A 14,507-nucleotide genomic window follows, 5' to 3' on the forward strand; every position below is an offset into this window, starting at 1 on the left:
ATCTAATTGTTCGTAATTGTTGAATGTTGTTTTTTATTGCATGTCACACTCTGACCAGCACTCCACAGCAAATTCCCAATTCATGTAAATGTACTTGTTCATAAAGTTGATCCTTGAGAATTATACAGTCCCTAAACGGTAGTGGTGAAGAGCAACACTTTCTGGAAGATTATGCTCCCAGTGTTACACAGAAAACAATCTCCTAGATTCTGTAATTGCACACTGCAAATGAAGGAAGCAGTTGTGCTTTTATCATTAGATAAACTTGAAGTTTTTCACAATGACAATTATTATAAAATTAAAAGTTTGCATATTGTTTGAATAACTGAGTGGCTATTGAAAACATTACTTAAAATGTAATTGAATAAGAATTTGAAGAGTAATATAAAAGAATAAAAAGGAAAGATTAAGACTTAACAGTCAGCCACTTTCTGTATTATAAACTGAGCTGCACAACTGAAGGTGGGATTTCAATACTCAGACTTTCTAATTGACTTGTTACTTTTACATTGAGTGACAAGCATTGGTAACAGCAAACTTTTTTTTTACAGTGGATACACTTAAAAAGATGACCATTCCTGTCATTTCTAGAGGAGGTGTTCATTAATAGTTCTATTGGATTTTGTCCTCAATTTGATAGGTTCTCTCAGTTCACAGTACATTTTTAGGAGTTCATTCCTCCTGCAGTCTCACAAAGGATGGCTGACTACAAAACTGGAATACTCTGTCAGAAGTAGCTTTTCTCTTTTATAAACCTTGCTATACATCGATTAGAGTTAACCTGGAAAGAAAAATACTGTGGATGCTGGAAGCACTCAGTAGATGCTATTTATGCAGAGGGAAGCAGAAGTGGGAAATTTTGGGCCACTGATCTTACCCCGTAACTGAAAAAAGGTCCACAGAAATGGGGAGGGGAGGGTGTTACTGAAAAGTGATGGAGGGAAGGTAGGACTTTCTTAAAAAGAAGAGTGATGCAGGACAAGAATTAATGTTAGGACATTTCTGTGGTCAGTCTCAGTGTATTCTATTTACAGCACCGAGGGTGCCTAACCAATCCAAAGTCCCCTCACATCATCATCCCTTTTGCCACTTCAACTGGCGTCCCCTTTAAATTCTTCCCTCCCCTTATCAGCTTTTCTGCCTGGGACCACTCTTAACTTTTCCCAATTCTGAGAAAAAGTCCCCAATCTGAAACATCAACTACTTATTTTTTCACAGGTGTTGCCTGATTTCCTGAGTGTTTCCTGCATCTTCTTTTATACTGACACTGGGTTAGAAGGTATTTTAATAACTTCTAGACTTCACCTATGAAGCCAGAATTCACAAAATCATAATCAATTGGATATGATTGAAACAGAAACAGAAACAGAAATCCAAACTTGAAAGTTTGACAACATTTCTATCTGCTTAATAGTAATAACTAACAGTGTGACAAATAAATCATTTCACATTAGACTCATTCCTTTGACCATGATTAACACTCCCACATGAGAACCTCATAGCTAGTATATGTAGGCATTGAATAATAACATGTGTAACATGACTTAACATTGCACAACCCCATCAAAAGATTTTTTGGAAAGGATCCTTGGTTTTTATAGCAAGATATGGCAGACCCAGGAAGCGCCAGTTTTTGGGCCAATACTTCACTTCTGGTTTGGTCTCCGGAATTTCATAAAATGCGTCAAAATATGCAAAGAGCGTTGCTCCACGGATAACTGCCATATTAATCAGCACATGCCTAGAAAAGAAAATACAGAAGAATAAAATAAATCGTGTAGCAATTTTGGGAGCACATTGGTTCTTTGATGTTCTTTGGTTTCCGTCACACTTAAACCCAAAGACCAAACACAGTGCAAACATTTCATAGCCACGTAAGCAGACCAGTAAGCTACAGAGCAGGGGTCGGCAAGCTTCTTGGCTCTGTGGGCCGGATCATGTATTAATGAGCGGACAGTGGGCCAGATAAATGCCATAAAAAACCTGAAATATGGGAACTATCCATTTAAATACATCTAGTTATGCTTGGCCTCAAATTAATGAATAACTCACGTTAGAAAATCATTTGTGCTTAAGGTTGCCTACCCCTGCTATAGCATTTGTAATTTGTCTTAAAGACACATAGATTTTTAAATTACTTATAATTTAAGAGATAAATATGAAATATTTCTGAACATTTGGCGCCCTTATTTACAAAAAATAGGATTAAATATATAGGTGCTCCAAAGATAAAATTATTGGTTATCTGGGGAAAGAAATAAATATACATATTAAAGCTATTATGAATTCCATGGAGCATGTGGGGATCTTCCAATACCCAGGCACTCTTTCTTTCTTTCTTTTTTCTTCTCTTTTTTTTCTATAGGGTTATGTTAGGGGGGAGGGGTTAAGGGGAAGGGGAAGGGTTGATAATTTTTTATTCTTTCTGTAACCTATTTGAAAATTCAATAAAAAAAAAATTTTAAAGACGCATAGATTGATTAATAAAGCTAACTTGGTCAAGAAGGGCACACAGTGGCCACTTCGTTAGGTACACTGCTTGATAATGTAAATATCTAATCAGCCAATCGTATGGCAGCAACTCAGTGCATAAGCACATGCAGACATGGTCAGGACTCATTGAGATGTTGCCAAGACTCATTGTTGTTCAGACCAAGTATCAGAATGGGGAAGAAATATGATCTAAGTGACTTTGACAGTAGAATGATTGTTGGTGCCAGATGGGGTTAATTTGAGTATCTCAGAAACTGCTGATCTCCTGGGATTTTCACACACACCAGTCCCTAGAGTTTTGCAGAGAATGGTGTGCGGAACAAAAAAACATCCAGAGAGCGGCAGTTCTGTGGGTGAAAACACCCTTTGGTGTGAGAGGTCAGAGGAGAATGGCCAGACTGGTTCGAGCTGACAGGAAGGCTACGGTAACTCAAATAACCACGCTTTACAGCAGTAGTGTGCACACAGCATCTCTGAGTGCACAGCTGAAACTCGAAGCTGTCGAAAGCTCGAACATACACTCAGAGGCCAAAGCACAATATCCCTGCAGAGGGCAGCAGCATACTAGTATTGTTTAGTGCCTGGTCCGGCGACTAACATTTTAATGTCATACTTGGGTTTGGAACAATAATTCAGTGTCATAAATTTTATCAAAGATTAATAATATGAAAAATTATTATGACCTAGGAAAGAGTAAGTTTATGCTGAAACTTACTTAACTTGAGAGCAACTAACTGTCCCTATAAGAATTGAAAATTAATAATTGATCATGTTTTCACTCAAAAGAGCTGAGTTTTCATTTGTTGTGGTCTTTTCATTTTCATCCATTTCCTACCTCCTGCATGAAGCAATGTAAGAACTTGGTGTCTAAAGCATGTAAATGTAAGGCCCCAAAGGCCAATGGAAATCATATTCCCCCTACCTCAATTTGTCTCAACATTTTCTAGTAGACCTTGGACAGAGAGCTGACGACACTCCATTAGGCCATAGGACATAGGAGCAGAATTAGAAATTCAGCCCATTGAGTCTGCTCTGCCATCCGATCTTGGCTGATTTATTTTCCCTCTCAACCCCATTCTCCTGCCTTCTCCCTGTAGCCTCTGACACCTTTACTAATCAAGAACCTATCATCTTCCTCTTTAAATATACCCAATCTCCTTTGCTTTCACAGTCATCTGTGGCAATGAATTTCACAGATTCATCAGTCTCTGGCTGAAGACTGGCACTCTAGTTGATCTTTCATTGATCCTGATATAGTTACTATTCTATAGATTTGCTAAGTATGCCTGTAGGAAAATGAATCTTAGGGTTGTATGTGGTGACATATCTGTACTTTGATCCTCTTCATCTCTGATCTAAAGGGACATTCTTCTATTCTGAAGATGTACTCTCTGCTCATAGACTCCTTCACTATAGGAAACATCCACTCTATCCAGGCCTTTCAATATTTGATGGGTTTCAATGAGATCTCCCTTCATTCCATTCAAAGTGCAGGCTCAAAGCCATCTAACACTCTTCATATGTTAACTCTATTATAACTGTGAATTAGATTAGAATTATGCGACATACAGTATTTATCAAATGTCAAGCAAGTAAAATAACAATGAAGGAAGTAAATTATTAAGAAGTTTTGCTTTTCCCTTTGAAATAAGACCATAAGACCATGAGATATAGGAGCAGAATTAGGCCATTTGGCCAATCAAGTCTTTTCCACCATTTCATCATGGCTGATATATTTTCCCTTTCAGCCCCAATCTCCTGACTTCTCTCCATATCACTCACTGCCCTGACCAATCACAAATCTACCAAACCCTGCCTTAAATATACATAAAGACTTGGCCTTCACAGCTGCCTGTGGCAAAGAATTCCACAGATTCACTATTCTCTGGCTGAAGAACTTCCTCCTCATCTCCATTCTAAAAAGATACCCCTCTGATCTGAGGCTGAGTCCTCTGGTCTTAGACTCTCTCAACATAGGAAACATTCTCTCCACATCCACACTATTAAGGCTTTTCAACATTCAATAGGTTTCAGTGAGGTCAGCCCTCATTCTTCTGAATTCTAATGAATACAGGCCCAGAGCCATCAAACACTCTTCATATGACAAGTGATTCAATCCTGAAATCATTTTTGTGAACCCCTGTGGAACGCTCTCCAGTTTCAGCACATCCTTTGTAAGATAAGGGGCCCAAAACTGCTCAGAGTACTCCGTGAGGCCTCATCGGTGCTTTATAAAGTCTCAATATTACATCCTTGCTTTTATATTCTCGTCCTCTTGAAATGAATGGTAACATTGCATTTGCCTTCCTCATTACTGACTCAACCTGCAAATTAACCTTTAGGGAATCCTGCACAGGGACTCCCAAGTCCCTTTCCGCCTCTCCATATAGAACATAGTCTACCTTTTTATTTCATTCAGTGGTTAAGTGGTTCCATTTAATATCAGAGAACGTATACAGTATACAACCTGAAATTCTTACTCTTTGCGGACATCCTTGAAACAGAGGAAAAACCCCCAAAGAATGACTGACAGGAAAAATGTATGAACCCCAACTTCCCCTGCCCCCTCCCATGCACAAACAGCAGCAGGAAACAGCGACAACTCTCCCCCTCCCCTTTCTTATTCTAGCATAAAGCACCAGCATTCTCACCACCCATCGGACAACAGCAAAGTGCACGACAATACATTTCCCAACACTGTATTCCATCTGCCCATTCTCCTAATCTGTCCAAGTCCTTCCGTAGCCTCTCTACTTCCTCAAAACTTCCTGCCCCTCCACCTATTTTCATATCATCTGCAAACATTGCAACGAAGTCTTCAATTCCATCATCCAAACCATTGAAATATAACATAAAAAGAACCGGTTCCAACACAGACCCTGTGTAACACCACTGGTCACCAGCAGCCAACCAGAAAAGGCTTGCTTTACTCCCACGCTTTGCTTCCTGCCAATCAGCCAATGTCTTATTCGTGCTAGTATCTTTCCTGTAATATCATGTTCTCTTAACTTGTTAAACAGCTTCATGTGTGGCACTTTGTTAAAGGCCTTCTGAAAATCCAAGTACACAATATCTACCAATTCTCCTTTGTCTCCCCTGAATCTTATTTCTTCAAATAATTCCTACAGATTTGTCAGGCAAGAATTTCCCTTGAGGAAATAGACTACGGCCTATTTATCATGTGCCTCTAAGTACCCCGAAACCACATCATTAATAAACAACTCCAACATCTTCCCAACCAATGAGGTCAGACTAAATGGCCTATAATTTCCTTTCTTCTACCCCTCTTCCCTCTTGAAGAGTAACATTTGTAATTTTCCTGTCTTCCAGAACCATTCCAGAATCTAGTGATTCTTGAAAGATCATTACTAATACCTCTACAATCTCTTGATCCGCATCTTTCAGAACCCTGGGGTGTACACCATCTGGTCCAGGTGACTTACCTACATTCAGACCTTCAAGTTCCCAAGAACATTCTCCCTAGTAATGGCAACTTCACACACTTCTGACCCCTGACACTCTCGAACTTCCACTATACTGCTAGTGTCTTCCACAGTAAAGACTGAAACAAAATACTTACTCAATTTGTCCACAATTTCCTTGTCCTCCTCCTCTCTCTTTTACACTTTATGTATCTGAAGAAACTTTTGGTATCCTCTTTAATATTATCGTCAAGCTTACTTTCATATTCCATCGTTTCCTTCTTAATGACTTTTTTAATTGCCGTCTGTTGGTTTTTAAAAGCTTCCCAATCCTAACTTCCCACTAATTTTTGCTCTCCTATATGCCCTCTCTTTGACTTTTATGTTGCCTTTGACTTCTTGTCAGCCACAGTTGTAACATCCTGCCTTTAGAATAGTTCTTCTGTGCCTTCCAATTTGCTTCCAGAATTTGAAATGTCATAATGACATAAATGACATAAATAAATAAATAAATAAATAAATGAATAAATAGCATGAATAAATAACATCTGCACTAACTATCATCACAAATTCAACCCTTGAAACATGGTAAGTTATTCTTAAATTCTATTTGATCTTACTGAATCTCTGTGTACTGTACTTTTGATAACATCAATATCACGAGGAAAGCTTGGTTGTAAAATTTTAAAGGGTCTCACAGTAACTCCTGACTATGAATGAGATTCATAGTCAGGAATCCTGCTGCTGTCTGTAAGGAGTTTGTACATTCTCCCTGTGACCGTGAGGCTTTCCTCCAGGCGCTCTGGTTTCCTCCCACCGTCCCAAGACATGCGTGTTGAGAGGTTAATTCAGCGCTGTAAATTGTCCTGTGACTGGGCTAGGATTAAATCCTGAATTGCTGGATGGCATTGCTTGATGGTCCAAAAGGCTGTATCTCAATAAATAAATTAAACTAAATTAATTACAACAATTCAAGGCCTAGCCCCTCTGAGTGAAAGCCTAATTCAATTCACAATGTCAAAGGTCATCTACAGGTAGGTTTGTTATTCTCAAGTGAAGTTGTTAATGGTACTGGAACACATGGTTAATGTGTCTGAAAAATTAAAGTTCTGAAAGTGAAAATGAATAAAACAATTCACAGAAAACTTACAGCAGAGAAAGGGCTATCAAACTCATCTACCCATGCCTGATCTATCCAAGACCAATCCAGTTTGTCTCCCTGCAATGGCTTTGGTGTGTTAAGCTCACAAGCTTGTAGCTGCTGGGTTTAAATTTGCAAGGTACAGGTTTTCACTGCCTAGCCATGACCTACAGCTTATAGATACTCAGGATGATATTCCATTCTACTTTGCCAATATGGTAATGAATTGCATTTTCAGTTAATTAAATCCAGACATGCCAGTGTGGGAATGGGAAGTGTAATTGAAAATGGTGGGCACCAAGAGAACCTGGCTGTGGTACAAAAACAACCTCTATGTCTGTTCTGTGTATCAGTGTAGATAACTTTTACATTGATGCACGAACTATGGCAACTGCCTGTTCACTCAGCTTGTCCAAATCCCCTTGAGGCCTCAGCACCCTCCTCCTCCTCATTCACAAACTCATCTAGTTTTGTTACATTAGCACACCTAGAAATGTGACATTTGGTCTCCTCAAGAAAGTTGCTGAATAATTGGGGATGTAAACAGACTGCCAATCTGAGAAAGATTATTTATGCTTGCTTTTAATCTATCCCAAAAGCAATTCTCCATCCATGTCAGTACATTACCTCCAATTCCATGTGTGCTGACTTTGTTGGCCAACTTTCCATGCGAGACATATTGAAAATATTCTGAAAATCCAAGTCAGACATGACTGCTTGCTTTTCTCCTCACCTATTTAATGTTACATCATCCAAGAATTCCAGTACATTTGTCAAATACGTCGCAGTAAGGCCTCTCACCCATGTAATGGTACTTAACAATCATATTGATACTAATATACCATCAGTGGCTTCACTTTGAACCCCTTAGTACGATCATCAAAGTATAAAGCCAAGTTTGATGTCATGATATCCTACTGAATCAGTCAGACATCCACTAATTTCAAAGTTAATTAGTAGAAGGATTTTTCAGTTTATTATTGTAAGAACATGACAACAGCTGACCTAGACATGAATGGTATTGAAGATGGTCACTTGAGTCTAGGAGGTTTAAGGCCCCGCACACAAAATGCTGGAGGAACTCAGCAGGCCAGGCAGTATCTAGGACATGAGTAAAGTCGACATTTCAGGCTGAAACACTTGGCAGGACTGGCGAAGGGTTTCAGCCCGAAACATCAACTGTACTTTTTTCCCCATAGATGCTGCCTGGTCTGCTGAGTTCCTCCAGCATTTTGTGTGTGTTGCTCGGATTTCCAACAACTGCAGATTTTCTCTCGCTTGTGTCTAGAAGCTTCAGAATCATCTAGATTAAACTAGTGGACCTTAAGAAAGAGGATTGAAATCACCCACAAATATCATTGATCAGCACAATGAGAAAAATCTGAAATCGCAAGCAATAAAAAACATGCTAAAAATTTTTGAAACTTTTTTTTTACCAGAAGCTATGGAGGTAGTAAAAATGAATCTGTCTCCAGAAAGCACAGAGTAAACGATCACTTAGCCAGCAAGAAATTGCTACCAGCCACCAAGCCACAGTGGCAAAGGCGAGGTGAATTATTCTTTGGTCTGTACAGCTGAAAAATAAACACAAATCTTTGTGATTCACCCATGTTATGATTGACTCCATTCCTTTTACTCACTATTCCCATACATATACATATATATATCACTTTTATTAAAGTTCTCAGCTATTTTCTACTCTAATACACTTTGCCTTTTCTCTTTGCAATAGCCCAGATCTCTCAGCGGGGACCAGTGACGACTCCGAACCCTAGCCCACTCTGATCATCTCCCATTGAACAATTGCTTGCCAGCTTACCCTTCCTTGCACATTACTGCAGGATTAGCAGTAGACAACACTTCGGCAATATCAGTCCAGAAGATGTCATCTCCAACTTGCTCTACTGTCTCTGTATGAGTCAATGTGCCTTTCTTTGGAATTTACTTAACACCCACAAACTGGAAAAGATCACTAAGCCAGTGTTAAATAAGTGAAATAACCTTAGATATGAGAATGCCCTTCCTCCATCAGGGAGCAACTACAACTCCCTGAGCTTAGCATAGCCTTAGGAGAGGACAGTATGGGAGGGTATTTAATTTGTGGAGGACTAATTATGGTGGTGTTGGGCAGGAACTTGGGAGAGTAAGTTGGGAACAGGGAAATATACAACAGAAGTAATTCAATTGTTTTGGAGAGAACTTGCATGGGGTCCTGATAGGTTTATCCCATTGAGGCATGGTAAGGGTGCTAGGGTGAAGGAATTATAGTTGACAAGAGAGGTGGGACATTTAATCAAGAGGAAGAAAGGTTTAGGAAACAAAGATTAGACAGGGCTCTTGAGAGTTCTAAGATAACCAGGAAAGAGCTTAAGAAGGGGCATAGGAGAACTGGAAAGGCTCATGAGAAGACCTTGGTGAGTAAGATTAAGGAAAACACTAAGGCGTCCTACATGTACATGAAGAACAGGAAAATGACAACAGGAGATGTCAGGCCTTAGTTCGACCCCACTTGCAGTACAGTAATATGTTCAGTTCTGTTCACCTCATTACAAGAAGGATGTGAATACCATAGAGAGAGTGCAGAGAGAGTTACAAGGATGTTGCCTGGATTGGACCACGCCTTATGAGAATAGGTTGAGTGAACTTAGCCTTTTCTCCTCGGAGCGACGGAGGATGAGAGGTGACTTGATAGAGGCGTACAAGATGATGAGAGGCATTGATCATGTGGATAGTCAGAGGCTTTTTCCCAGGGCTCGAACGGCTAACACAAGGGGATACAGTTTTAAGGTGCTTGGAAGTAGGTACAAGGGGGATGTCAGAGGTTAAGTTTTTCACACAGAGAGTGGTGGGTGCTGGAATGCACTGCCAGCAACAGTGGTAGAGGTGGATACAATAGAGTCTTTTAAGAGCCTCTTAGGTATATGGAGCATAGAAAAATAGAGTGCTATGTGGTAGGGAAATTCCAGGCAGGTTCCAGAGTAGGTACATGGTCAGCACAACATTGTGGGCCGAAGGGCCTGCAATGTGCTGTAGATTTCCCATGTTTCTACATTTCTAATAGATAAGGTAGGACCAATCAGAAATAAAAGAGAAAACATGTGCCTGGAGTCAGAGGAGATAGGAGAGGTCCTTAACGAATACTTTGCTTCAGTTCTCACCAGTGAGGGGGACCTTGACGAATGTGAGGTCAGCTGAGAACAGTCTAATGTGCCAAAACATGCTGAGGCTAAGAAAGAGGATGAGTTGAAACTTCCAAAAAACATCAGGCTAAGTATCTCCCGCAGGCCCAGATTACTGTGGGAAGCAAGGCAAGAGATTTCTGCACCACTGGCAATGATCATTACATTGTCACGCCCATAGATCCCAAAAAGTTGCCGTGTAGGCTGATAGAGTGGTTTTATGGTGTGTGATGGCCTTCCTTTGTCAAGGGACCGAGGTAATGTGGCAGCTCTATGAAACTCTTAGATGGGTGAAATTAAAAATGAAGGCCTATATGGGGGAGGAGCATTAGGTTGATCTTGGTGTAGGTCAGAAGGTCGGTACAACATCATAGGCTGAAGTACCTGTACTGTTCTATGTTTTACTACTGAGCTTAAACCCTGGAACACCCCAACCAGAAGCAATGTAGGGTCACCTTCACCACAATAGTGGGATAGTCCAGGAAAGCAGCTCTCTGCCACTTTCTCCAGCGCACTCAGAGATGGACCTTGCTAAGCTTGCCCATGATACACCTATCCTGAAAAATGAATCAATTTTCCACAAAACTGTCACAGTCAAAATAATTGTTTAAGGTACATGATATTCACATGTAATTAACAAACAATGGACCATGTCCCAGACTGCAATAAAATACCATACTCTAATAACCAGGTTCCTTAAGGTTGTTATAGGCAGAAGTGCTTGTAGAGACAAGCTCCTATTATCTATTGAATGCTCCCAATGGTGTGTGTCTCAAACCTAGTCCAGCTCCTGGCCTTCACGTGTGGTTTAGATACTAAGCCCAGCGGAACCCTTTCTACTCACAGGAGAAGGGGCAAAGGCAGGTTATTGGTGCCTGAAAAAAAGTCACTTCAGGCAAATGGGGCTCATCAGCCATGGTTGGAGAGGGGGGAGCTTGCTACGTGGGAAACAGCTTGCTCTCCCTATTGTACTGCCTAGGCTTGTGTGTCTAGACAGCTAGCACTGAACATCCATGATCAACCCTGACTGACAGAGGCTTCATCATCATCAGTTACCATGTAGGTTAGTACATTAGAATGAATATCTTTAATTGTTCCGTGTTAATTACACCCAGTGGCCACTTTATTAGGTACACCTGTGTACCTGCTCGTTAATGCAAGTATCTAATCAGCCAATGATGTGGCAGCAAGCATAAAAATATGCAGACATGGTCAAGAAGTTCAGTTGTTGTTCAAACCAAGCATCAGAATGGGGAAGAAATGTAATCCAAGTGACTTTGACCTTGGAATGATTGTTGGTGCCAGATGGGGTTAGTTTTGAGTATCTCAAAAACTGACTTCCTTGCATTTTCATGCACAACAGTGTCTAGAGCTTACAGAGAATGGTGTGAAAACAACAACAAAAATTCCAGTAAGCGGCAGTTTTGGGGAGTGAAAACACTGTCAGTGAGAGAGGTCAGAGGAGAATGGCCAGACTGGTTCAAGCTGACAGGAAAGCACGACAAGGCAAGGCAAGTTTATTTGTATAGCACTTTGCAAACACAAGGCAGTTCAAAGTGCTTTACGTAAAACAAGATATAAAAAATCAAACATCAGGCAATATAAAGGGAATAAATTCAAGCAAAACTAAAGCAATAAAAGTTACAGTGCAGTAGATTCTAATTAAAAGCTACAGCGAAAAGAAAAGTTTTAAGCCTCGATTTCAAAGTGCTTAAAGTTGGGACAGACTTCAGAATATTTGGAAGGCAACAGTAACTCAAATAGCCACACGTTACAATGGTGGTGTGTGGAAGAGCGTCTCTGAATGCACCACATGTTAAACGTCCGCACCGGGCTCTACGCCTGTGCTTCATAAAGTGGATGTTTAATACAGTATTTATGTAAAGTTCTTACCTTCTCAGTTCAAGTGTAATCACATAAATGACATGCAAAGCAACAGTGTTCAGTGCATAAGCGTTCACTGTTGGTCTATAAAATGACAGGACTGTGCTCAGCAGTGCGACGAGGAAGACAATCAATGAAAAAGATTTCCTAGAGAAAGCAAAACAAGTTTCAGTAAACTTTGGACAGAGGGATTATTTCTGAACAATAATGGGTGTACAAGTACAGTGGTAATGAATGAACGGGATGCAGTTTTCAATGACTTCAAGTTTGCAGAGTGTAGAGTGAGGGAAGATAACCAGAAGCTTTGAGAGTTTTGACCAGCAGCCAATCCAGTCATTGGAAGTTTGGAGAGGAGGGGGTCCACTGCCCAAGGATAAAAGGCAGGAGCATCAGTGTAACAGAGCTTTGATCAGCAACCACTCGGCATTTGGGATTGATTAGTAAGAGCAAATTAAAGTAAGGAAGGCAGGGGAAAGTGCAGCAGCCATCGTCTGAGCAGACATAGTCAGAGTGGTGATCTTGAGGCTTTAGTTCTTCAGGGCTTCTCGCAGAGAAAAGAAAGGAAAACTCAGGTTTTATTTTCCTTCTGTTCTTTACATCTGCTCAGCTAGGACAGTAGAGATGCCAGGTAGGATAATGAAATGCTCCTCTTGAGGGACGTGTGAAGGCAGGGAGACCTCCAGTGTTCCTGATGACTACAACTGCAAGTACATCCAATAGAAGCTTCTAACAAACTACGTTAAGAAATTTGATCTGGAAATGGATAAACTCTGGATCATCCAACAGGCTGAAGGGGTGAGAGACAGGACATAAAGAGAAATAGTTACACCCAAGGTGCAGAGCACAGGAAACTGGGTGACAGGAAGGAAGGGGAAAAGGGTTAAGAAGCCAGTGCAGAATACCCCTGTGGCCTTCCCCCTCAACAACAGGTATATCACTTTGGATACTGTTGGGGGGGGGGGTGACCTAATGGAGGAAAGTCACAGCGGTCGGGTCTCTGCCACCAAGTCTGCTCAGAAGGGAAGGGAGAAGAAGGGGGTTCGTTAGTTAGGGGAATGGTCAGGAGGTTCTGTGGGTGAGAACGAGATTCCCGGATGGTATGTTGCCTCCTGAGTGCCAGGGTCCGGGATATCTCAGATCGAGTCCTTAGCATTCTTAAGTGGGAAGGTGAACAGCCAGAAGTTGGGCTCCATATAGGTACCAATGACGTGTGTAGGACAAGTGATGAGGTTCTGCATAGGGTCTTCATGGAGTTAAGTGCCAAGTTAAAGGGCCAGGCCAGGGGTTGTGATCTCTTGATTTCTACCCATGCCATGTGCTAGTGAAGCCAGAACTAGGAAGATTATACAGTTTAACACATGGCTAAGGATCTGGTATAGGAGGGAGGGCGTAATATTTTTGGATCATTGGGCTCTCTTTCAGGGAAGGTGGGACCTGTACGGAAGGGACCGTTTGCACCTGAATTGGAGGGGGATTAATATCCTAGTGGGAAGATTTGTTAATGCTGCACGGCGGGGTTTAAACTAGAGTTGCGGGGGGTGGGAATCAGAGTGCCAGAACAGTTAGTGGAGATGTTGTGGAAGCAGACGTTGATGAGACTTCAGATACGTTAGGTTTTGGAAGGTTGAGCATGGTACCACTAGTGTTCTGAGCTGCACGTATTTCAATGTGAGAAGTATTGTAGGAAAGGCGGATAACAGTGCTGAAGATGAGGTAGCTGGTTCACAAACAGAGGCAATGTGTAGTGTGGAGAGGCTGTTGATGGGGCAAAATTGCAGTCAATGGGGTGAGTTGCAACATAAAAGGTGAACAAAAGCAAAAAGAGTGAATGGAGGACTAAAGGTGTTGTATCTGAATGTGCACAGTGCATGGAATAAGGTAGATGAACTTTCAGCACAGTTGTAGATTGGCAGGTATGATATTGTAGGCATCACTGAATCATGGCCAAAAGATTATAGCTCTGAGCTTACTGTCCAGGAGTACACATTGTATCGAAAGGATGGGCAGGAAGGCAAAGGGTGTGGCATTGCTCTGTTGGTAAAAAATGAAATCAAATCATTAGAAAGAGGTGATATAGGGTTGGAAGGTGTTGAATCATTGTGGAGAGAGCTAAGGAACTGCAAGGGTAAAACTCCCAAACAGTAGTAAAAACGTGGTCTGCAAATTACAATGGGAGATAGAAAGTCCATGCTAAAAGAACAATGTTACAATTGTCTCGGGGGAATTCAGTATGCAGGTAGATGGGAAGATCAGGTTGGTGCTGCATTACAGGAGGCAAAATTTCTAGAGTGCCTACCAGATGGAATTTTAGAGCAGCTCATGGCTGAATGCACCAGAGGATCAGCTATTCTGGATTGGGTGTTGTGCAATGAACCAGAATTGACTACA

At 41.1% G+C, this 14,507-nt stretch overlaps 1 protein-coding gene across 1 annotated transcript in view; it reads right to left on the reverse strand.

The window, feature by feature from the left end:
* Nucleotides 1–804: 804 nt before the first annotated feature.
* The window catches only part of acer1 (alkaline ceramidase 1), a 31,187-nt gene continuing 17,484 nt past the window's right edge, over nucleotides 805–14,507 (reverse strand). The window contains exons 5-7 of the mRNA XM_059990806.1: nucleotides 12,129–12,266; nucleotides 8,493–8,630; nucleotides 805–1,741 (exon numbers count right to left, since the gene is read on the reverse strand). Of these exons, the coding sequence (XP_059846789.1) occupies nucleotides 1,564–1,741; nucleotides 8,493–8,630; nucleotides 12,129–12,266 (454 nt within the window). The 3' untranslated portion in view covers nucleotides 805–1,563. The remainder of the gene's footprint in view (nucleotides 1,742–8,492; nucleotides 8,631–12,128; nucleotides 12,267–14,507) is intronic.

The sequence above is a fragment of the Hypanus sabinus genome, chromosome 16, assembly GCF_030144855.1.
Source record: "Hypanus sabinus isolate sHypSab1 chromosome 16, sHypSab1.hap1, whole genome shotgun sequence".
Lineage (NCBI taxonomy): Eukaryota > Metazoa > Chordata > Chondrichthyes > Myliobatiformes > Dasyatidae > Hypanus > Hypanus sabinus.